This window comes from Colobus angolensis, unplaced genomic scaffold, assembly GCF_000951035.1.
Source record: "Colobus angolensis palliatus isolate OR3802 unplaced genomic scaffold, Cang.pa_1.0 Scaffold12, whole genome shotgun sequence".
Lineage (NCBI taxonomy): Eukaryota > Metazoa > Chordata > Mammalia > Primates > Cercopithecidae > Colobus > Colobus angolensis.
In genome coordinates, this window is record NW_012113141.1 from 875954 (window position 1) to 898652 (window position 22699).

General features: G+C 37.2%; 1 protein-coding gene across 5 annotated transcripts in view; it reads right to left on the reverse strand.

Annotated features, from left to right (window-relative positions):
* Positions 1–22699, reverse strand: part of HERC4 (HECT and RLD domain containing E3 ubiquitin protein ligase 4) — a 153150-nt gene that overhangs the window by 35131 nt on the left and 95320 nt on the right. For 3 of the 5 annotated variants that reach the window (XM_011926868.1, XM_011926849.1, XM_011926840.1), the window contains 5 exons: positions 12861–12980; positions 5061–5084; positions 2861–2959; positions 942–1109; positions 576–719 (listed from right to left, as the gene is read on the reverse strand). In XM_011926868.1, the coding sequence (XP_011782258.1) occupies positions 576–719; positions 942–1109; positions 2861–2959; positions 5061–5084; positions 12861–12980 (555 nt within the window). The remainder of the gene's footprint in view (positions 1–575; positions 720–941; positions 1110–2860; positions 2960–5060; positions 5085–12860; positions 12981–22699) is intronic. The other 2 variants (XM_011926859.1, XM_011926875.1) reach the window with 1 other exon arrangement.

Genomic DNA, 22699 nt, shown 5'->3' on the forward strand with positions numbered 1-22699 from the left:
GCTGGGATTACAGGCTTGAGCCACCGCGCCCGGCCAGCAAACTTTCTATAAAGAACCAGATGGCAAATATTTTGGGTTTTCTTGGACATAGGGTCACTGTTGTAATTACTTCAACTCTGCCTCTGCTGTTGTAGCGTGAAAGTAGCCTTGAAAGAGTGGGTGTGACTTTTTTTTTTTTTTTGAGACTAATGGGCTATAGTCTGCTGACCTGCTCTAAATGATAAGGTAGAGAAATCAATGATCCCTAATGATAAATTAATTTTTCCCAGAAGAAAAGTTAATCTTGTGATTATTATTCAATTCTCAAATTGAAATCAGCCGGAGGTATAGTCAACATTATTTTCTGGCTGCCCATCTCTTAATTTATTTTGTTAATTTAAAATGTGTGGTAAGCATCAAAAGCGTTTTGACAACTCCAAGTCCAAAGTTTATAATTTTTCAAACTGTAATAAAGCAGATCTTATATGTTAGGAATCCAGTAGTAATTCCTTATTTGATATGAATTAACTTGATACATACAGGTATAAATACATGGGTATATACACAGAAGTAATTTAGATGGTTGGACATTTTACCTTATCAGAAAACCAAATGAGCCTGGAATCTTCATAATACCTAAACATGCCATACTTAGGGTCCAATAATTCCCTCATGATGAGCAAGAAAAATTCTTTGCGCACCCCTCCTGCATCCACAGCATCTTCTCCAACAAATATAACCTAAAATAGGACAATGCAAACACCGAATAGACTGTAAAGAAATGAAAGTACATTCTGGAGACCCTAGAACATGTTATTTATTACTAATACTCTACAATTAATAGTTTAAAATATACATAATTTTATTTATTAAGTTTCAAAGATTCACTAAAAACAAATAGGAAAATTTTAAACAGCTTCTGAATAAAAGTCCCAATTATACAACAGAAAATGTCAAATTACCTTGAGTGGCTTCTTGTAATCTATGTTCTTTGTTTTCCTAAGGACTTCCATTGCATCTCCTACAATATTTTCTCTACGCACTACTAGAATTAAGCAGGGATTCACAGATTCAATCACTGGGAGAAAAAGAGAGGAGACGTTCTGCCTGTGGGCCTGATCAATAGCCATCTGGAAAACAAAAGATTAACATTTTAACAGCAATGCTACAATAAAGTTACTGTGACTGAAACAAGCTAACATCTACCTATTAGTTACAGGTATTCTATAATTCCTGTGCTACTGAATTAACACAGCACCTAAGACAGTATCCAGTACAGCATAAAAACTTAATAAACTGAGCATAAAGAGTATCCCTTTTGAATGCTTTTATATTAATGTATAATGTATAACTCATAACACTATTAAAGTAAGCCAGTACAGAACTATAGTAACACTGATAAATCTGAGCACTGGTTTTTCTAAAAAACATTCACTGGAGGGTAAAGAGTGAGGAGAAAAAAACAAACCTTTAAAGAGTATAAGGAACAGGCTGGGCGCGGTGGTTCACGCCTGTAATCCCAGCACTTTGGGAGGCCAATGAGGGCAGATTACTTGAGGTCAGGAGTTCGAGACCAGCCTGCCCAACATGGTGAAACCCTGTCTCTACTAAAAATACAAAATTAGCAGCGCACGGTGGCAGGCACCTGTAATCCCAGCTACTCAGAAGGCGGAGGCAGGAGAATCGCTTGAACCCAGGAGGCAGAGGTTCCAGTGAGCTGAGACTGTGCCACTGCACTACAGCCTGGGTGACAAGACCAAAACTCTGTCTCAAAAATAAAAAATAAAAAACAAAGAGAATAAGGAATGCTCTGGCTAAGGAAGTATTACACAAATTCACTTAACTGTGTGACCATGGTATGTGCTCATGAACCAAGGATTTGATTTTTACCATTTAAAACTTTTGTTCTTTTATTACGGTTCTCCCTGAGTTCTTGTTCTAAAATGGAATACCCCATGGTAAAATCACCAAGTTATTAACTTACTGTTTTAACAAAGACCTCCAAAAAACTGGTTTACTAGCTGTTAGTATAGAATACTACAAAAATATTTAGAATACCAAATGCATTTATTTGAACAGAATAAAAATGGTTACCAAGATTTGAAGGTTTTTAATTTTTAAAAATACTTTTAGACTATTAAACATTCAAGCTTTCTTTAATCCTTAGTTGGTATAGTCAGATTTACTATACGAGAGGAAGCAGCTCAAAATCTTTTTTATTTACAGGATCAAATGATAAAGCAAACTTACTGTAATCCTTTAAAGTCAAAATATGAAGTAGTTTTTAAAATCCTCTCTATAAATGAAAGAATGTTCAACATAAAATGGATGGGAAAGGGTGATAGGAAGGGGAAAAGAAAGAGGAATAGGAGATAATGGTGACCAACCCCAGGAAAATGTTTAATACCTTATTATTAAAACTTTCTTCAAGGAAATTTCACATCCTCTTCCTAACAAGAGATCAAATGCTTCCTACTTTTAACATCTCTCACCTCTAGTGACTTCCATCTCTTACTAAGCATATAAAAAGGGGATATATAATGAAACCAGATTTTGAAACAAACCAATATCTTATCAAGTAAACTAGTAATATGGTTTATAAAGACTGAATATTTCTGTAATGAAAGAGGCATATACCATTTGTAATATATAAAATTATTATAGGTTAAGTTATTCCATTTTCATTGCAACCCTTTTTTATAAATGCCCTCATAAGAATATACATATCACAAGCAGCAATCTTCTTGATAGCTACCCAAAGTACTTTGTGTACCTTCATTACTGATCCTAGGAAAATTTCAAATATTCACTGTCCAAAAACATCAAAGAAACAATTTAAAAAATCCCTCTCAAATTAGATTAGTAGTATACAATATTTTACCTGCATCTGTAAGACTGCATCGGTCTGTAACAGAGTAGTTTTTGCTTGAGCATCAAATACAAATGGGTATGTACAGATTGTAACAGGGATATCTGCCAACTGGAAATAAAAAATTAACTTATTAGTACAAGTTGATTTGTGATATACTTATTGTGGATGCTGTCATTTCTTATAAAGTAGACTACATTCTTTGTTTATTCACTCGTGGTTCTGGAATTACAAATAAAATATGCTGCTTACAGAATTATTAAAAATTAAATGAGGCATTGGAATAAACCCAATTACCAATTTTAGGGGGCAACTGTATACTTGAGAATCTATACAATCACATACTGCAAGTATCTCTTGCTTAGCATATGTTAACTGCAAATCTCAGCGAATGAGGCTGCAAATTTGTTCTAAAATTGGGGGCTCCTATGTTAAATACTGTAGCCAATTCTTACATGTTAAGGCAACTGCAGCAACTGAGGCTAATAAGTAATCTGTCTATTCCTTCACTTAACAGATACTTACTGAGTATAATGTCATTAGGATGTCAAAATTATTATAAGTCCAACATCTGTTCACTTACTTAATATACAAAAATGTATCATTTAGTGTTACTATTCTGTTAGCCTTTAAAGTTAGGAAAACTGATCTATTACCATTATCAGACATTAGACACTTCATAGACAATTACTTATCCTAGTAGGTAATGTATTGATTGCTAAGTATTTTAACAGTACAGTAAAATATAAAGAGTTATGAATTGCCAGTCACACATTCTTGTAGTTGGAGGAGGACCTACTTCCACCATCTACCCAATAAGACAATATCTTTGTGCCTGCCCTGACTCAGAACCTCTGCTATAAGACTTCTAATGAAGAATTAATACACCATAAAACAATCCACTCCTTAGTGATTAGATAGTTCTTTATAGTCTGAATCTGCATTTCTTTTTCTTTCTTTTTTTTTTCCAGACAGAGTCTCACACTGTCGCCCAGGCTGGAGTGCAATGGCGCAATCTAGGCTCACTGCAACCTTTGCCTCCTGGGTTCAAGTGATTCTCCTGCCTCAGCCTCCCAAGTAGCTGGGATTACAGGCGCCCGCTGTTGAGATGGGGTTTCACTAGGTTGGCCAGGCTAGTCTTGAACTCCTGACCTCATGATCTGCCAGCCTCGGCCTCCCAAAGTGCTGGGATTACAGGCGTGAGCCACTGCGCCCAGCCTGAATCTGTATTTCTATTTATCACTGTGCATCATTTAGTCTTTGTTTTGCCCCTGCTGGAAGTGTACGTAGTTTAAATATTTGAAGTCCTAATCACGCTCTCCTTAAATTGTATTTTATTCCATTCTAAACATTCACTCTTCAGTATTTTTCATGTGACAAGGTTTACCTCCATCCTATATTTGTGGCACTGCCTAGCTAATGATCATAAATACCAATTTTGCTTCTCCAAAATTAAAAAAGATTTAGATATCTCTAAAGTACCCTTTGGCTTCAAAACTCTGTTTTCAAATTTTTATGTGCTAATTATACTTGACAATGAGGAAGCAAACAATATTAGAGCTATAATTTAAAGCTAATTCAAAATGCTTCATTGGTTCAAGTGTTGGGAAAAACATAACAACGAACAAAAAGCAAATCAAAGCAAAACCTAACATCTATAACAGATAAAGAAAGTTTTATAATGTTCCCAAGTGTTAAAAGGGTAGTCTAGGGTTGTTGATTACTTAAACCAAAGTGCTAAAACTTTATATATTAGAAGTGAGAAAGATAATCATACAAAAAGTTTAACTTTGTGACCATTCTGAGTATCAACTAATCAATTTTAAAAATGATATTTGTTTTACTTCTCTAATATAAAATGTTTTCAGCCACATTAGGTAGGCATTTGCTAAATTTTAAAATAAAAGTTTGCTTTTTTATATTATGAGGACACATTACATTTTATACTGGAAGACCTGAGGAGGATAGATCTGAAGCAAATATTGTTGAGGCATCATATAGGTGGAATGTTAACAGAATTTCATTTTCTTCAGAAAACTTCTGGAATGTTATACAAGTTAATCTCTACAGACTCGATTTTTAAAAATGATACATATATATTTATTTACATTTTTAAACCACAACAAAAAAAGGAATCTTTGGCTCCTCTATTACTTAGGAGAAAATGGAGTATATCTTACTCTGAACATGAGCTTTATTACACCAAACTTACCTCAGTTAATCCATGGTTGACATCCTAAGACAGCAGTGCAGAATATAACAATAACGAGGAAAGAGCAATGTTAGTGTCCAAATTTAACTATTTCTATTCAAGGTAGCATTTCATATATTTTGCTACAGCAGAATATTGAAGTAATGAGGTAGAAAATACATCTACAATAAAATACACCCCCTACACACGCATCTTATATATATATATCTATAAATATAAGATCTTTGTTTCAGGTACCTTGTGACCATAAAATTATTGAGCTTGAACATAATGAAATTTGTTTTCAGCAATTAAACACCCCCATTTGCAGAATTTAGGCAGAACAAGAAAACGAATCCTATGCCTGGCTTGGTCTTAAAAAAATAATTTTATGGCTCAGTTTTTCTACTTAAAAAATAGAAAAAACATTTCTTAGACTTTAAGACTTCTAAAATCTCAGCAAAATGTTTGACAGTGTTTAGTAGATTAAAATGCTATATGGACACAAAGTAAGAAAAAATAAGCCATAAATTGTTTCTATTTGACAGAAAAAAAAACAGTAAAACATAAGGTATCTTACATTAAACATTCTTTAAAACTGAACTAATTTAAAATAGAAAGTACAGGACAGGGCAAAAGGGTTGGTAAGCAAAAATAAATAAAGAGAGAAAGATATATTTATTAAGGAAGTAATAGTGGAAATTACAATGAAAGCTTACCACTTTATTGAACAGAAATGTACATTTTCTTGTAGAAAGCTTCCATATATGCTCAGAGCACAGACTCATGTAAAGCACTAGAATATTCAGAACTATGTTACTAAATGTGTGGATGGTACTTTGTGTTATGAGGAATTAATTTGACCCCAGAAGCGAGCATTGCCCTAGGTTCCTAGGAGATGACCTACAGACCTGTGGAATATCAAGCCTGATAGGAGTGTCTTTGTTTGCCTAGAGCTTTAGCCACCGGACAATGTGACTTATGATAGGGGCTTGGGCCATGTGCTGTCAGTTCTGCCTCCAGAAGAGCTGGGAACTAGAGGTTCCTACATGAGCAGGATGTGACTGAATCCCAGTAAAAACTCTGGGCACCAGGTTTCTGGTGAGCTTCCTTGGCTGGAAATACTCTGTATCATACATCTATGCCAGGAAAGTAATTCATTCATGACTACAAGGAAAGGACAACAGAAACTCTGCCTCTGATTATCTTTCCCAGACTCTGCCCTATGTGCAGATTTTGGCTGATTTTTTTCACAGATGGAACTTTTCATTTGTCACTATTAAAAGCCTAAATTTTTCTTTTTTTTTGAGACGGAATTTGGCTCTTGTTGTCCAGGCTGGAGTGCAATGGTGCCATCTCGTCTCACCACAACTTCTGCCTCCGGGGTCCAAGCGATTCCCCTGCCTCAGCCTCCCGAGTAGCTGGGATTATAGGCATGTGCCACCAGGCCTGGCTAATTTTATATTTTTAGTAGAGAGGGGTTTCTCCATGTTGGTTAGGCTGGTTTCGAACTCCGTACCTCGTGATCCGCCCGCCTCAGCCTCCCAAAGTGCTGAGATTACAGGCGTGAGCCACTGTGCTCGGCCAAAACCCTGAATTTTAAACAGATTCTTGTATTTGTGGTCCACATCCATCAGCTCATATAACTTTAGCACCTGTTACATCCCCAGTAGCCTTTCTAGAACTACTACCATCACCACGAAGTTCCCTGGTTTTCCCAATTCAAACTTGGGCATCTTCAGCATTTTTACTTATCTAACAAGGACAAGCATGGAGAGGATAAATAGACTGGCAAGCCTTTTCTTTATCTTTTCCAATGTTGTCAGGAATCAATTTATTGACCACTTCTTTCAAGTCACTTGTCTGAACCTCTTGGATCATGATTTTCACCACTTTCTTCTGGATTTGGTGGACCTGTTGGTGCTGAGAGTAAGAGGTCTTCTGTATCTGACTGTTGCGTTGCTGAGTAAAACCAACACAGAACAGACGAAGCAAATGACCATCAGTGGTCTTGACATTAACATGAGCTTCTTTCATGATCTACCAATTTTTGGCCATGCAACTCATTCTGTCACAGGTAAGATCCATGCTATGGAAGTTAGGTAGTTTAGCGCCTCAACATCCTCAGTAGTCAGCTTGGAGTTTTAAAATGCAATTTCATCATTTGCAGATCAGAAAGGTTCACTTCAAATACACACAACCCTTGAGGCCATCAGATATAATTTTGGTTCCTTGAGTCCTGGTGACTAGTGCTTCTCTCCAATATTTCTTATACTAAACATAGCATGTGCTTTCATACCATACCAATCTTTTCTAGAAAGTAGATCAACCACTTCTTGGCTCCCTATTTGTCATCTTTCATAAGGTGCTTGTTCTTGCCAAATGTCATGATGCTGCTCAGAGAGTCAAAAGGACCCTTGGCTGATTTTAACCCACTATCCTTTCTCTGTAATAAACTCTAATCATCAGTCCCAGAACAATTTTCAATGAGTTCTGGGAGGTCTTGTAGCAAATTATCAAACCTAAGGGTAGTTTGGGGGACCCTCCCCAAACTCACAATTGGTATCAGAAGTGAAGGCAGTCTTGTGTGGACTGTTCTCTTTAACTCTGTAGTTGACTAAGTTCCCACATGTCACCAGGGGTATTATTGGAGGATTTAAGATATTAGCAAATAGCAAAGACTTTGGGTTCTCTCACTATATTGTGCTAAGTAAAGCCAAAGCAGTGTGTAAGCACAAGCAAAACATCACTCTATGCAAATCCTATTCAGAGGAAGATTATTATTGACAAGAATTTCTTTCAAAAAATTCAGAGTACCAAGTTATTACTACGTAAGTGCTCCTATTGGCAGTGTAAACAAGATGAAAGTCTTTAGAGACTGTCCTGCAAAAAAGCCTTCTGGATTATACACTCAGTTTAGCTAGAAGGCAATATAAAAGGAACAACCAAAATCCTTTTATAGTATACCTTGTGGGACTTTTTTTTTGAAAAAAGAACTTTATTATTTTAAAGCAGCTTTAGGTTCACAGCAAAATTGAAAGGAAGGTGCAGAGACTTTCAATATATCCCTATCCTCACACATGCACAGCCTTCACATCACCAATATTCCTCTTGTAGGACATTTAAAAAGTGCTATTACTAAGTAAGAAAGTTTAAATAAGAAAAAAAAAGCCTATAAAAATTCATCTATGGCCTGCTTGATAACTATACTATATACCAAGGGAGTTTATAGTATGGGAGATGGATCTCCTCCTTAGCTAAATAATGAAATATTAGTATTTATGCACTATCTTTTTTATTACTATACATAAGTAGATATAGATGCTATGCATATCATTATACATTGGGGAAGTCAATAAGATAATGTTAGAATTTATAGTGCGACTAACCTATACTAAGCAGAATATAATCTGGTTACACTAAAAATTGGAAGAGAAAGACGTGAACTGGCAAGAATATGAAAAATAATAGGACATGCAAAACTTGAGAAAAAGAGATGATTAGACATTAGGTAAAATCATTTTTCTAAGAGAGAGAAGCACCAAAGGAAAAACCAGATAAAGATAATTAAAAGTATCAGAAAGGGAAGAAAAAATGGCAAAGAGTTTGGTAGTAACCAATAAGGTATTTTTACAAACAATTTAAAAGCAAAGTTAAAGGAGGCTAAGGAAACTGAGAATAGTACCTAGAAAGTACTCTTAGAAAATGTTTCATTGTAGTGCACATAGAGAAAGGCAGCAAGAGAACAGAGTTACTAGACACGTCAGAATAAAAGCTACTGCCAAATTTGTAGCCTGTGTCAAGGTAGCCAGCAATAATAATCACCATTTTATAAAGACTTAACTATGTGCCAGAAATTACTCTAAGTCCTTCGGAGGGATCATATAAATTAATCTTCTTAAAACTTTTTAAGGTAGGTACTAACATTCTAATTTACAGAAAACAAAATGAAATCTCAGAGAAATTAAGTAATTTTCCCAAGGACAGAACTCAATATATGCTGAGGTGGGATCTGAACCCAGGCACTTTTTCATAAAAGTTACTCTGCTTTCTCATCATATATATTTATGTTGTGAGCTAGAATTCTTAATCATCACAACATCCTCCATAATAAACTAATTTTCCAATTTGTAATGTTATTTATTATTTATTTATTTTTTGAGATGGAGTCTCACTCTTGTCGCCCAGGCTGAAGTGCAATGGCACAATCTCAGCTCACTGCAACCTCTGTCTCCTGGGTTCAAGCCATTCTCCTGCCTCAGCCTCCCAAGTAGCTGGGATTACAGGTGCCCGCCACCACGCTTGGCTAATTTTTGTATTTTTAGTAGAGATGGGGTTTTGCCATATTGGCCAGGCTGGTCTAGAACTTCTGACCTCAGGTGATCTGCCCACATTAACCTCCCAAAGTGCTGGGATTACAGACGTGAGCCACCACATCCAGACTGTAATGTTATTTATAATTACAAATTTGTTGTGGTCTTAGAGTTATTATAAGAGCTGAGCACCAAGAGTTTAGTACTAGTTTAATGTGTGTATATATTTATATAATATGTAAGTGAACACTGGGCTTAAGAAATTGTTCTTCTTTAAAAGGCTCCACATATCCCTCCAAATGTTCTGAATCCTTTCAAAAACTCTGCTAAAAGACCTAGGGTACCCTGGTTGGTGTGTGAGGGTTTATATGCAAAGTCGTGGTAAGAACAAGGTTCATTTTCTGAAGAACCAATTTTCCTCAATGGCAAATACATTAAATCTCTTTTATGTTGCAATAAATATCTATTATGCCCATAATGCAAAATTTGCATTTAAAGACAGAAAATTAGCCTCAGTTCAAGTCTTGCTGAGGGAAGGTTAAATCCTCAAGAGATATGTTATTTCTCCTGCCTTCACAGGTTCTCTGAAGGAAGAGTTTGAGAAGCTTTACCTAGGTCAGAGATGAAGAAAAAAGGAAATATTTATTCAAAACTCCGCTGAGGTCAATTATTTTCTTTCTTAAAAAATTATCCCTTGATTCCAGCTACCACTCCATTTTTTTTTTTTTTTTTTTTTGCTCCTCTTCAATGCAGAACTTCTTCAAAGTATTGCCAATGATTGTTACTGCTTCCTTACCTCTAAATTTCTCTTTACAACACCCCAACCCTAGAATGGTATTATCAAGGTTACCAATTACCTTCATGTAACCAAATTCACTGTCAATACTATGGTTTCATCCTCCTTCTCTGGAGCATTCAACAGTCTCTCTTTCACTTTTAAATTATGGTTTCCAAGACTCTACTAGTTTTCCCCCTACCACACCTGCTTTTTAATCTTTGTGGATTTCTCTCCTTTCCTCACTTCATATCCAATTCATCAATGATTTTTATTTTCCTTTTGTCACCAAGATTTCCTTTTATCTCCAAGATGTATTCCAAGTCCATTTCCTTCTTCCGTCTAAACAGCCATCATCCTAGTCAAACTCATCATTTCCTCTCCCCTAATCTACTAAAACATAGCTTTCTCATGGATCTCCATCTTTCATGTCTGTCCCGTTCCCTACAAAGCCAACAAAGTGATTATTCAAAAAGACCAGATTAAGTTTCCACTGTTTATCGTAACACGTTAGATAAAATCCAAATTCCTAATCCTAGTTTACTAAACTGTCTATGATTTGGCCCCTGCCCATTTCTCTGTTCCCTCCTCACTCCCATAAGCCATGCTGGCTCTTTTCTTTTCCTTTCTTTCTTTTTCTTTTCTTTTCTTTTTGAAACGGAGTCTCACAGTGTCGCCCATGCTGGGGTGCAATGGTGCGATCTACGCTCACTGCAACCTCCGTCTCCCGGGTTCAAGCGATGCTCCTGCCTCAGCCTCCTGAGTAGTGGGATTACAGGCGCCCATCACCATGCCTGGCTAATTTTGTATAGTTTTAGTAGAGACGGGATTTCACTTGTTGGCCAGCCTGGTCTCTAACTCCTGACCTTGTGATCTGCCCACCTTGGTCTCCCAAAGTGCTGGGATTACAGGCATGAACCACCAGGCTCGTCCCCATCCTGGTTTTTTTCTATCTTTCAATCATGTCAAGCTTGTTTTCACCTAAAGTCCTTTCCTCACTTCATATCCAATCCATCAGTGATTTTTATTTTCCTTTTGTCGCCAAGATTCCCTTTTATCTCCAGTATTCCAAGTCCATTTCCTTCTTCCATCTAAACAACTATCATCCTAGTCAAACTCATCATTTCCTCTCCCCTAATCTACTAAAATATAGCTTTGTGAACTATGTTCACAAAGTCAAATGAACAAATGTTCATTGTTCTTGAAATTCTCTCTGCCCTGATCTTAAAGGGTTACTCCCTGTCATTCAGATTAACACTCATACTTCATTAGACAAGTCTTTTCTGAAACCTATCTTTACTAAGTGCCCTCATTTTAAAAGTACATATTATTAGCTGGTATTTTTTGCCTTGTTTGACTATTGCTAATCTTGCGCACTAGATTACCAATGCCAGGAGAAACAAGGCTCTGCCTGGTTCACCACTGTATTTCCAATACCTAAATCAGTGCCTGTTATATAACAGATTCTCATTGTTTGTTGAATAAGCAAGTGACTACACCTAAATCTACAGAATGGCTATAAACCTGATCCAGCCTCAAGGTGACTCAGGAGAAAAGTCAATGAGTCTCTCCCAGCCCAGACTCAACTGTAGTAAGGAAAAGATGTCTAGAAGCAACCTGATTCTGGGAGGTGGGAGTATCCTAAAAACAGCATGCAGTAGCCAGATTGCCATTCAAAAACTACTGTACTTTCTTAGTGCTTACTAGACATATTCTAAACACTGTCACAGGTGCTGGTTGACTGACATACCCATCCACAAGAAGCTTACAAGCTGGTGCCTAGCAAGCAATGAAAGGTTACTCACCCTTCTATTATATAACTGCTGCATACATATTAAATTACCTGTGTGCAGAAAAGTGGGCCTCAAGTATACAAAAAAGGCTAGCAAATAAGAATAGTAAACCTAAATATTTTGTATCTGGCTGCTTATCCATTTCTGCATTAAAATTTTATGTGCCTAATTCAAGTTTTATGTAAGACCATGGTACTATTTTAATGGTATAGTAAGTGTGTAGTTATTAAAGACTTAGCCACATAAAAAGATGTGTGCACCTACATTTATATAAAAAATCTGAAATAAAAGTAAACATATAATCGGCTCACTGCAACCTCCACCTCCTAGGTTCAAGTGATTCTCATGCCTCAGCCTTCTGAGTAGCTGGGATTACAGGCATGTGCCACCATACTTGGCTAATTTTTTGTATTTTTAGTAGAGACGGCATTTTGTCATGTTGCCCAGGCTGGTCTTGAAATCCTGAGCTCAGGCAATCCACCTGTCTCGGGCTCCCAAAGTGCTAAGATTACAGGCATGAGCCACCGCACCCAGCCCTATTTTGGTAGTCTTGAAGCACCAATTTCATAACAATAATGCATTGTTAGGAGTTCCAGTATGAAGAACGCCAGTATTTTCAACATTGGAGAAATAAGAGGCAATCTCATGGAAAATAAATGAGTTAAAAATCCATTTCACATTTGTAGTTTTTTTTTTTTTAAGTGTAATCCATCTCTTTGGTTTGGCTTTGGTAAAAGAGTAGAATGTTTGTATTTAAATATTGTATAATATATAGCACTCCTTTTGCAATGTTTTTTTATTTAAAAAGTAAGTTACGGATAAAAGTTCTGAAAAAACTTTCTCATTTCAAAACCAAGTAATTGTTTCTTTTTTTTTATTAGATACATATACATAAAAATGATACATAAAAATGAAATCACAAATTGCACAGAAAACCTACCATTCCATAGGCCTGCTGTTGGACCCAGTTGATATAATCATTCCTTATATCTATCAATTCTTGTACTTCATGTATATAAAATTTATCATACTGTATAATCTGTCCCGTTTTCTCATTTACCTACAAAAGAAAATGTAATTGACATTAAATTTAACCAGTACTCAAGACAGAGAAATTTTTTTTTTTTTTTTTTTGAGATGGAGTCTTGCTCTGTCGCCCCGGCTGGAGTGCAGTGGCACGATATCATCTCACTGCAAGCTCCAACTCCCGGGTTCACGACATTCTCCTGCTTCAGCCTCCCGAGTAGCTGGGACTACAGGCGCCTGCCACCACGTCCGGCTAATTTTTTGTATTTAGTAGACACGGGGTTTCACTGTGTTAGCCAGGATGGTCTTGATCTCCTGACCTTGGGATCCGCCCGCCTCGGCCTCCCAAAGTGCTGGGATTACAGGTGTGAGCCACTGCACCCAGCCAAGACAGAGAAATTTAAAATGTCTAAAGAAAAAAATGCTTTGGGGATATTCTTAGCTAATATTTTCTTCCTACAAAAAATAATTACTGAGTGCCTACTATATGCAAAATGCTAGTTAAGTGCTATGGGAGACCCAAAGATTTGTAAGATGTGATATCTGCATTCAGTACCCCAAAATCTAGAAAAGAAAGACATGTCTTTATAACTACAACACAGTATGAGATATGGATGATTAAAGTGTATATGGCATATATAAACTAGACACTATGGAGACTTATGGTTGGGAAATGGGACCTTAATAATAATAGCAGCTAATGCTTGTTAAGTGTTGCTCTGTGCTGGCATCTGATTAGAATAAATTTTAGGAAGTGATATCTGGACATGACGTGAAAAATGAAGAGGATGCAAATTACCACCCCAGAGATTACCTATTAATTACAAAGAACAAATCTTTACAGTGCAGAGCACCATCTTAATCAAGTGATCTAACTAATCATCACCAACATTGGAACAACGAAATATTATGCTCTTGGTGATATAAATCAACAAGAAGCATACGAATCATCTATGAAGGAAAAACGGTTTAACCCAAATCCAATCAAGTCTTCTAATCTAAATTCTAGGTTACAGGAAATACAAGGGATAGAGGAACAAGTTAAATAAACATCACCAGGAGGAAACAATCAGACAAATCCTGATTATGAAACTTTTATAAGAAAACTGGCCAAGAGTCTTCAAAAAGTCAAGGTAGCAGGGATTGAAAAAAAAAAAAGGAGCTATTCTAAATTAAAAGAGACTAGAGGAATTCTGGTACTAAATATAGCAGAAGACTTTGTATCAGCCTAATCTTCCTGACACTAACAATTATAACTCTAGACAATACATTTAAGAAAACTGCTGTACTTAAAAACACTGAAGATCCACCAAAAGTAGGCAGAAACAGGAATGGACACAAGCAGAGGATAGAGCTCAAGCAGAAAGCAGCAGTCTTTAATAGACAAAGAGTGAAGCTGCCAGCACAGCCAGCCAGTGAGGAATAAAAAAATCAAAGAAAGGAATCCAGAAGACGAAGCCCCAAAATTTGTGTGCAAACTTCCCCCACAGCCTTGGCTAACTCTAAACCATGAATGCACAAAGTAAGACCTGCTAAAAGTAAATAAATAAATAAATAAATAAATAAAACTCAAACCCAATAAACCAACAGAAAGTACAGGTGAGAGGCTACTCCTTTTTCTTTTTCCTGAGATGAAGTCAGCCCTGTTGCCCAGGCTGGAATGCAGTGGCATAATCTCGGCTCACTGCAAGCTCCGTCTCCCAGGTTCATGCCATTCTCCTGCCTCAGCCTCCTGAGTAGCTGGGACTACAGGCGACCGCCACTACGCCCGGTTTTTTGTTTTTTGTTTTTTTTTTTGTATTTTTAGTAGAGACGGGGTTTCACCATATTAGCCAGGATGGTCTCCATCTCCTGACCTCATGATCCGCCCACCTCGGCCTCCCAAAGTGCTGGGATTACAGGCGTGAGCCACTGCACCTGGCCAGAGAGGCTACTCTTACAGTAAGAGTTCAAAACAAGCATTTCCAGAAGAAAAGGGGCACATTTCATAATAATAAAAGGATTAATTCACCAAGAAGTCACAACAATCCAAAATAGCAGACCTTGAAAATAAATGAAAGAGAAATCAACAGAACCACCATCATAGTTGGAGATTTTTAACACTGCTCTCATTAACTGATAGAAAAAAATAGACAAAACCAGAAAAAAATAGACAAAACCAGCAAGTATAGATGATCTGAAAATTTAAACCAACTTGCACTCACTGTCATAGAACACTTCACCTAACAATTGTATATGAAATGTTCACTAAGATAGACCAAATCCTGGACCATACAGTAAGTCTTCATACATTTAAAAGAATCCAAAGTATACAACATATGTTCTTTGTCCACAATGCAATTAAACTAAAATCAGTAATAGAAGATTTGGAAAATCCTAGAATACTGGCAATTAAACAAAACACTTGTAAATTACTGAAAACTTTTCTTGAACCTGTAAGACAGCTAAAGTTACAAGATAACTAAGTAGCCTGAATCCAAGGATCAACAAATGCTTACAAAAGGTAACAAGGTACCAGAAATGGCTCACTTGTGGCAGGGAGCAAGAGGAAACTACTATCGTCATACAAGCAGAAGTAATATGCTAAAATTTCAAGGATCACTTCAAGCTGAGTGTGGGGGTAGCTTGATAGTATGAAACCCAGCAGAGTCCCAGGCAACTGGCACTCACAGCCTCTTGTCTATAGACTGCCAATGGGTGCCCATGGAAACAACTGGAAACAAGGCAGAGGGGAAAAAAAAGGAAACAAGGCAGAAGATCAAGAGCCTCTCTCAATGGTACAAGGAATTAGCTGCCATGTGAGAAAGGAACAAAGGCCCGCCACCCTGTCCAGATCCTTCCTTCACACAGAGCAAAAGCCTTCAGCCACTGAGGAAGGGGAAGCAAACCCATGTCTCGTTGCTGAGGGAAGGAAAAACCTTCAATTTCTGGGAGGAAAGGTGACAAGAACAGTCCTAGGCTCAGAATCTTATATCAGTAGGACTAGACATCTGCAATTGCTGGAGGAGGGAGCAGAAACTGCCACACAAAAAGATCCAAAGAAGTTTGGTTGCCACAGGGAAAAGGGGAGGGAATTCTGACAAAGTTCCATGCAAGGTCCAGGCACACATAATCCACCTAAAACCAAGGCTATGCTGTAACAACCAAGAACCATTTCTGTTCCCTCTCCTCTACCAATCTTTAAAGGATTGAGTAACAAGCAACACCAGTTTACAACTGACAAGAGGAAAGAGTGAGAAGAAAACCCCTCTAAGGAGTAGGCATGCAAAGTGGGGCACAAACATTCACAAAAACCATTTGACATTCCACTTCCACCCTAAACACACTGTACCACAGGCCTCAAATTCCTCCAGTGTTAGAGGCCTCAAATTCCTCTAGCATTAGAGGCCTGTAGTGTAATGAAGGTATTTATAACAAATTAAAAATTCAATCCCAGCTTAACCTCTGACTAAGTAAACTCAAATCCTTACACTAATACCAGATAGGAGAGGTGTACCAATTTATAAGCTTTAAACCTACTGATTTCAGTTTCTTACTATTTTATAGATAACCCAAAATTATGAGACATATCAAAAACCAACTGAACAGGCTGGGAGTGGTGGCTCATGCCTGTAATCCCAGCACTCTGGGAGGTGAAGGCAGGCAGATCACCTGAAGTCAGGAGTTCAAGACCAGCCTGGCCAATGTGGCGAAACCCTGTCTCTACTAAAAATACAAAAATTAGCTGGCTGCGGTGGCACATGCCTGTAATCCCAGCAACTTGGAAGGCTAAAGTACAAGAATCACTTGAACCCAGGATGTGGAGGTTGCAGTGAGCTGAGATTGCACCACTGCACTCCAGCCTGTGTGACAGAGCAAGACTCTGTCTCAAAAAAAAAATTATTAAACTGAACAAAACAAAACAAAAAAGTGTCTAGAGACAAAGCAATCAACAGAGTCAGATTCAGAGAAGATCCAAATGTTGGAGCTAGGAAACAGGGGCTTTAGGAAATATTTTTAACTTAAAAGTAAAAACACACAAAAATTTCTGGGATGCTAATAAATCCAGGCATAAAAGAAAGAAAATCTACAGCATTAAATGATCATATTAGAAATAAAGGGTCTAAAATCAATGATCAAAGTTTCTGCTTTAAGACTCTAGAAAAAAAAAGATCATATTAAGCACAAATCAAGCAGAAGGAAGGAAATGAAGAGAAATCAATGAAAGAGAAAACAGAAAAACACTAGAGAAGAAATTAAAAGCAAATGGGTTTTCTGAAAAGATAATAATGAATAAACCTACAGTCAGACTGACCAAGAAAAAGAGATGACACAAATTACCACTATCAGGAATTAAAGAAGAAACATGATTACATACGTATCTTGGTAAAACTGACTCACGAAGAACTAGAAAACCTGAAATGTCCTATATTTATTTTTTAAATTTAATAGGAAATTAAAAATTTTCCCAAAAGAAAACTCCAGGGCCAAAACGGTTTCACTGATGAATTATATCAAACATTTAATAAAGAAGTAATACCAATATTAACCAAACTTTTTCAGAAAAGAAGGATCATTTCTTAATTAATTTAATGAAGCCAGAATAAACTTGATACCAAAAGCTGACAGCAATATGAGAAATAAAAATTACAGATCAAGATCCCTCATGAATATAGATATAAAACCCTCAATAAAATATTAACAAATTAAATCCAATTATATATATAAAGGATAATATACATATAATGCCAAGTAAAGTTAATCCCAAGAATGCAAGGTTGGTTTAACATCCAACTATCAATGAATTTCACAATATTTCTGAAAAAAAGGAGAAAAAATATCATCTGTTCATCTCAACAGATGGAAACAACACCTGATAAAATTCAACATCCATTTATAATAAACACTCTCAGCAAATGAGAAATGGAAGAAAATTTCTTCAAACAGGTAAAACCCATCTAATCGCCCCCCCCGCCCCCACCCCCTGACATTCAACATTATACTTACTGTTAAGATACTGAATGCTTTCTTTCTAAGATTAGGAACTAGGCAAGAATGACCACCATAACCACTTATATTCAACATTGTACTGGAATTCTTAGTTAATAAAATACGCCAAGAAAATAACATGATTGTATATATTAAAAAAGCCAAATGAATCAATCTATAAGAGAATTACCAGAACTAAGAATTTATCAAGATCACAGGGTAAAAGGCCAACACTCAAAACTCAATTGATTTTCTCTAGGCCAGGTACAGTGGCTCATGCCTGTAATCCCAGCACTTTGGGAGGCCGAGGCAGGCAGATCACCAGAGGTCAGGTGTTTGAGGCCAGCCTGGCAAACATGGTGAAACCCCGTCTCTACTAAAAATGTAAGAATTAGCTGGGCGTGGTGGTGGGCGCCTGTAATCCCAGCTACTTGGGAGGCTGAGGCAGGATAATCATTTGAATCCAGGAGGCAGAGGTTGCAGTAGGCCAAGGTCTCACCATTACACTCCAGCCCAGGTGACAGGAGCGAAGCTCTGTCTCAAAGAAGAAGGAAAAAAAAAAAAAGGCTGGGCAGTGGCTCACACTGCTAATCACAGCACTCTGGGAGGCCGAGGTGGGCAGATCACCTGAGGTTGGGAGTTCGAGACCAGCCTGGAGAAGACCAACATGGAGAAACCCCATCTCTACTAATAATACAAAATTAGCCAGGCATGGTGGTGCATGCCAGTAATCCCAGCTACTCGGGAGGCTGAGACAGGAGAATCGCTTGAATCCGGGAGGTGGAGGTTGTGGTGAGCTGAGTTCACGCCTGCACTCCAGCCTGGGCAAAAACAGTGAAACTCTGTCTCAAAAAAAAAAAAAAAAGAAGAAGAACTTCTCTGTACTAGCAACAAATAATTGGAAAATAAAATTTTTAAAAATCATTTACAATAGCATCAAAAACATAAAACATTTAGGAATATATTTTTGAGAAAGAGAACGAATAAAATTTTTAAAAGAATATGCAAAATCCTTGAAAACTACAAAGCACTGCTGAGAGAAACTGAAGTCATTCACTATGTTCACGAATCAGAAAGGAGAGTAGCAAGACTCAACAATCGCAAATAACAAAATTTGACTGGACTCTAGTTATTTAAAAAGCAGTAATATAAACAACATTTTTGCTATAAATGAGGAAATTTGAAATAGGAATGCACAGACAGATGATATTATAGAATTATAGTTAACTTCCTTAAGAGAAATAATGCTACTGCTGTTACACAGAAAAATGCCTATATTCTTAAGAGATGAAAGATGAAGTATTAAAGGATGATATCTACATTTTACTTTCAAATGATTCATGAAAAAAGAACATACACAACATATATAAAGCAAATGTGACAATATGTTAACAACTGCTGAATCTAGAATGGAGGGCACACAGGTTTTAATTATATTTGTTTTCAATGTTTCTGTAGGTTTGAAGATACTGCAAACAAAAATCAAAAAGGAAAGTGAATGGAAAAGATTAAAAATAAAAAAAAGGTTTGAAGGAGAACATTCTGGGCAGAGAACAGCATCAGCTAAGGAAACAAAATCTGCATATAACTGCCCCCAGCTAAACTGCTAAAGAGAATGACAGGCACAGGGAGCAAAACTGGATTCAACATGCAGTTGGGAAATAAGCTGACCTCAATCCTCTCTAGGTTAGCCAACCTCAGCCAAGGCTCAGGCTAAAACAAGGCCCAATCCCGTAGGAAATAGAATGCGCATCATTGTATGCCAATGAGTTCTGGCATGTTTTGTTACAGAATATTCCTGTGGCAAAAGCTGATACATGGATAAATAAGGTTTTAGATTTAAAAAGTAACAGAATCAGTTGTATTTTATGAATAATATTCTGCTGAGTGAGGTACAGTTAAGAATAAGTAGAGAGGCTGGCAGTAGGATTAGGAGACTGCTAAAAGATTTAAAGTCTCTAAATAAGAATGCAGAGGTCATGGCAGCTAATGGACATGGAAAACAAGAGAAGAGTCAAAGACAACTTCAATATTTCAACCCTGGGTAAGAGTAATTTTAAAAATTACTGTACATAGGCTGGGCACGGTGGCTCACGTCTGTGATCCCAGAACTTTGGGAGGCCAAGGTGGGCGGATCACGAGGTCAAGAGATTGAGGCCATCCTGGCCAATGTGGTGAAACCCCGTCTCTACTAAAAACAGAAAAATTAGCTGGGTGCGGCGGTGTGTGCCTGTAGTCCCAGCTACTAGGGAGGCTGAGGCAGAAGAATCGCTTGAACCCAGGAGGCAGAGGTTGCAGTGAGCCGAGATTGTGCCACTGCACACTAACCTGGCGACAAAGAGAGACTCCGTCTCAAAAAAAAACTACTGTACACATACACACACACACACACACACACACACACACACACACAGAGTGAGGAAAACAAGACAAACCTTTCTTAGTTGAAAGTAATGGCAGGACTGTCAAGTCACTCAAGAGAAACATTTGCCTCAAAGACATAACTGACAGTAATTTTCCTTAAAGGAGACAACTAAAGCTGTGGCAGTAGGTGAGGGAGAGGTAGAAAGTAAAACAAAAGGAGCCAAATGCAGACCCTATGGAGATGTTGCACTTAAGAGAAGAAAAACCACCAAAGAAACAAATAAAGTTGATCTAACATTTACAAACTAAACAAAACTAGCTAACTTTCCAATGAAGAATAACAAAAGTAACTTTATAATTTGTGAATAATCACATATACATTAAAATTAAGCAGTATCTGAAAGGGAATAAAATGAATCACTCAGTAACTATATAAATCTAACCAGACAATGCTGGTGTCCAAACAGGTACTCAATAAATATGAGATGAATGGATGGACAAATAAAACTTAAGAGATATTGCCTATAGTTCTTACTTCTAACGGCACTTTAAAAGGATTGTTCTATATCTGTTGCATTTTCAGTGAGATGTATTATGCTTATTGTTAATTTTTAGTAAAAATAATAGTTTATATAATTTTCACGTTTTAATGGTTTATATAATTTTCATGTTTTCCGAACTTTTGCCCTGAAGTACTCCTAATAGAAAAAGAGAACAAACACATATATAACACCATTACCCTACCTCCTTCCATGGAAGGGGGTAGAGGACAGTCAGGTCTTCAGTATGCATTATCAAGAAGGGAAGCTAAAATGTTCACTATAATGCAGACTCTGCCTTAAAATTCACTCAAATTTGGCCGGGCGCAGTGGCTCATGCCTGTAATCCCAGCACTTTGGGAGCCGAGATGGGTGGATCATGAGGTCAGGAGTTTGAGACCAGCCTGGCCAAGATGGTGAAACCCCGTCTCTACTAAAAATACAAAAATTAGCCGGGCATGGTGGCGCATGCCTGTAGTTCCAGCTACTTGGGAGGCTGAGGCAGGAGAATCGCTTGAACCTGGGAGGCAGAGGTTACGGTGAGCCAAGATCATGCCATTGCACTCCAGCCTGGGCGGCAAGAGCAAAACTCCATCTTAAAAAGAAAAAAAAAAAAAATCACTCAAATTTTATGTTCTAATAATAAAATTATAAAAGCTATAATTAAAGTAGACTTCACATATACTATCTCATTTAAACAGTCTTATGAAATGTATACTATTATTATGATCGTACAGATGAGTATACTAAGGCTTAGCATTTAAGAAAGTAACCAAGGTCACATAAGTAACAGAGCCAGAAATATAACACATGTCTAAGATGCTTGCATTTTTTTTTTTTTTTTTGACAGAGTCTTGCTCTGTCGCCACCTCCCAGGTTCAAGCAAGTCTCCTGCCTCCTAAGTAGCTGGGATTACAGGTGCCCATCACAGTGCCCAGCTAATTTTTTGTACTTTTGTAGAGACGGGATTTCACCATATTGGTCAGGCTGGTCTCGAATTCCTGACCTCAGGTGATCCACCCATCTCAGACTCCCAAAGTGCTGGGATTACAGGTGTGAGCCACTGCGCCCAGTGACACATGCATTTTTGACTCACTATATGACTGTCCAATTTGCTTGATCCTGTGGCTTAGCACCGAAGGTACAAAATAATCCAATTTAAGAAGCACACATTTAATAATACTGCTTTTATTTCCACAGTTGATATTTTTATCTCCTCTAATTATTGACAAAAGCATTTTCAGTTCTTTTTTTCTCCCACTGTTTTGATTGCTTTATATCTGTGGCCAGGATACTCATTTGGGAGAAACTGACCAGAGTTGTACTGCTATTACTAGCCTTCAAACAAAACAAAGACACCAAGTTTATATATGGAGACCAAAATCTTCATCCTAGAAGAAGGGGTCGTCAAACTACAACCTGTGGGTCAAATGCTACCCGCTGTGTTTTTTTTTTAAGTAAGTTTTGCTGGAAAGCAGCCACTCCCACATCCATGTACATGCTGTCCACAGCGGAGGTGAGAGTTGACTAGTTGCAACAAAAACTGTATGGCTCACAAAGCATAAAATGTTTACTATCTGGTCTTTTACAGAAAAAGTCTGCAGGTCCTACCCTGGAGTCTTTAGTATTGTGCTTTAATCAACTGAAATAATTAGCCAAACTCTTTCTACTAAAAAAAGAAAATACATAGGATAGTTATACAAAAAAACACAATGGCTTTCCCCTCTCCAATATTTATGTTTATACATATATAAACTAATTTTTAATCACATTGGATTCTAAAATTTAGTGCCTCTTGCAGAAAATGATTCACATTTGTTTATCTTACTTAAAATGTAAAAGTGAAGCCACAGTTTCGATCCCTAAAAGCAAACAGGGGTAA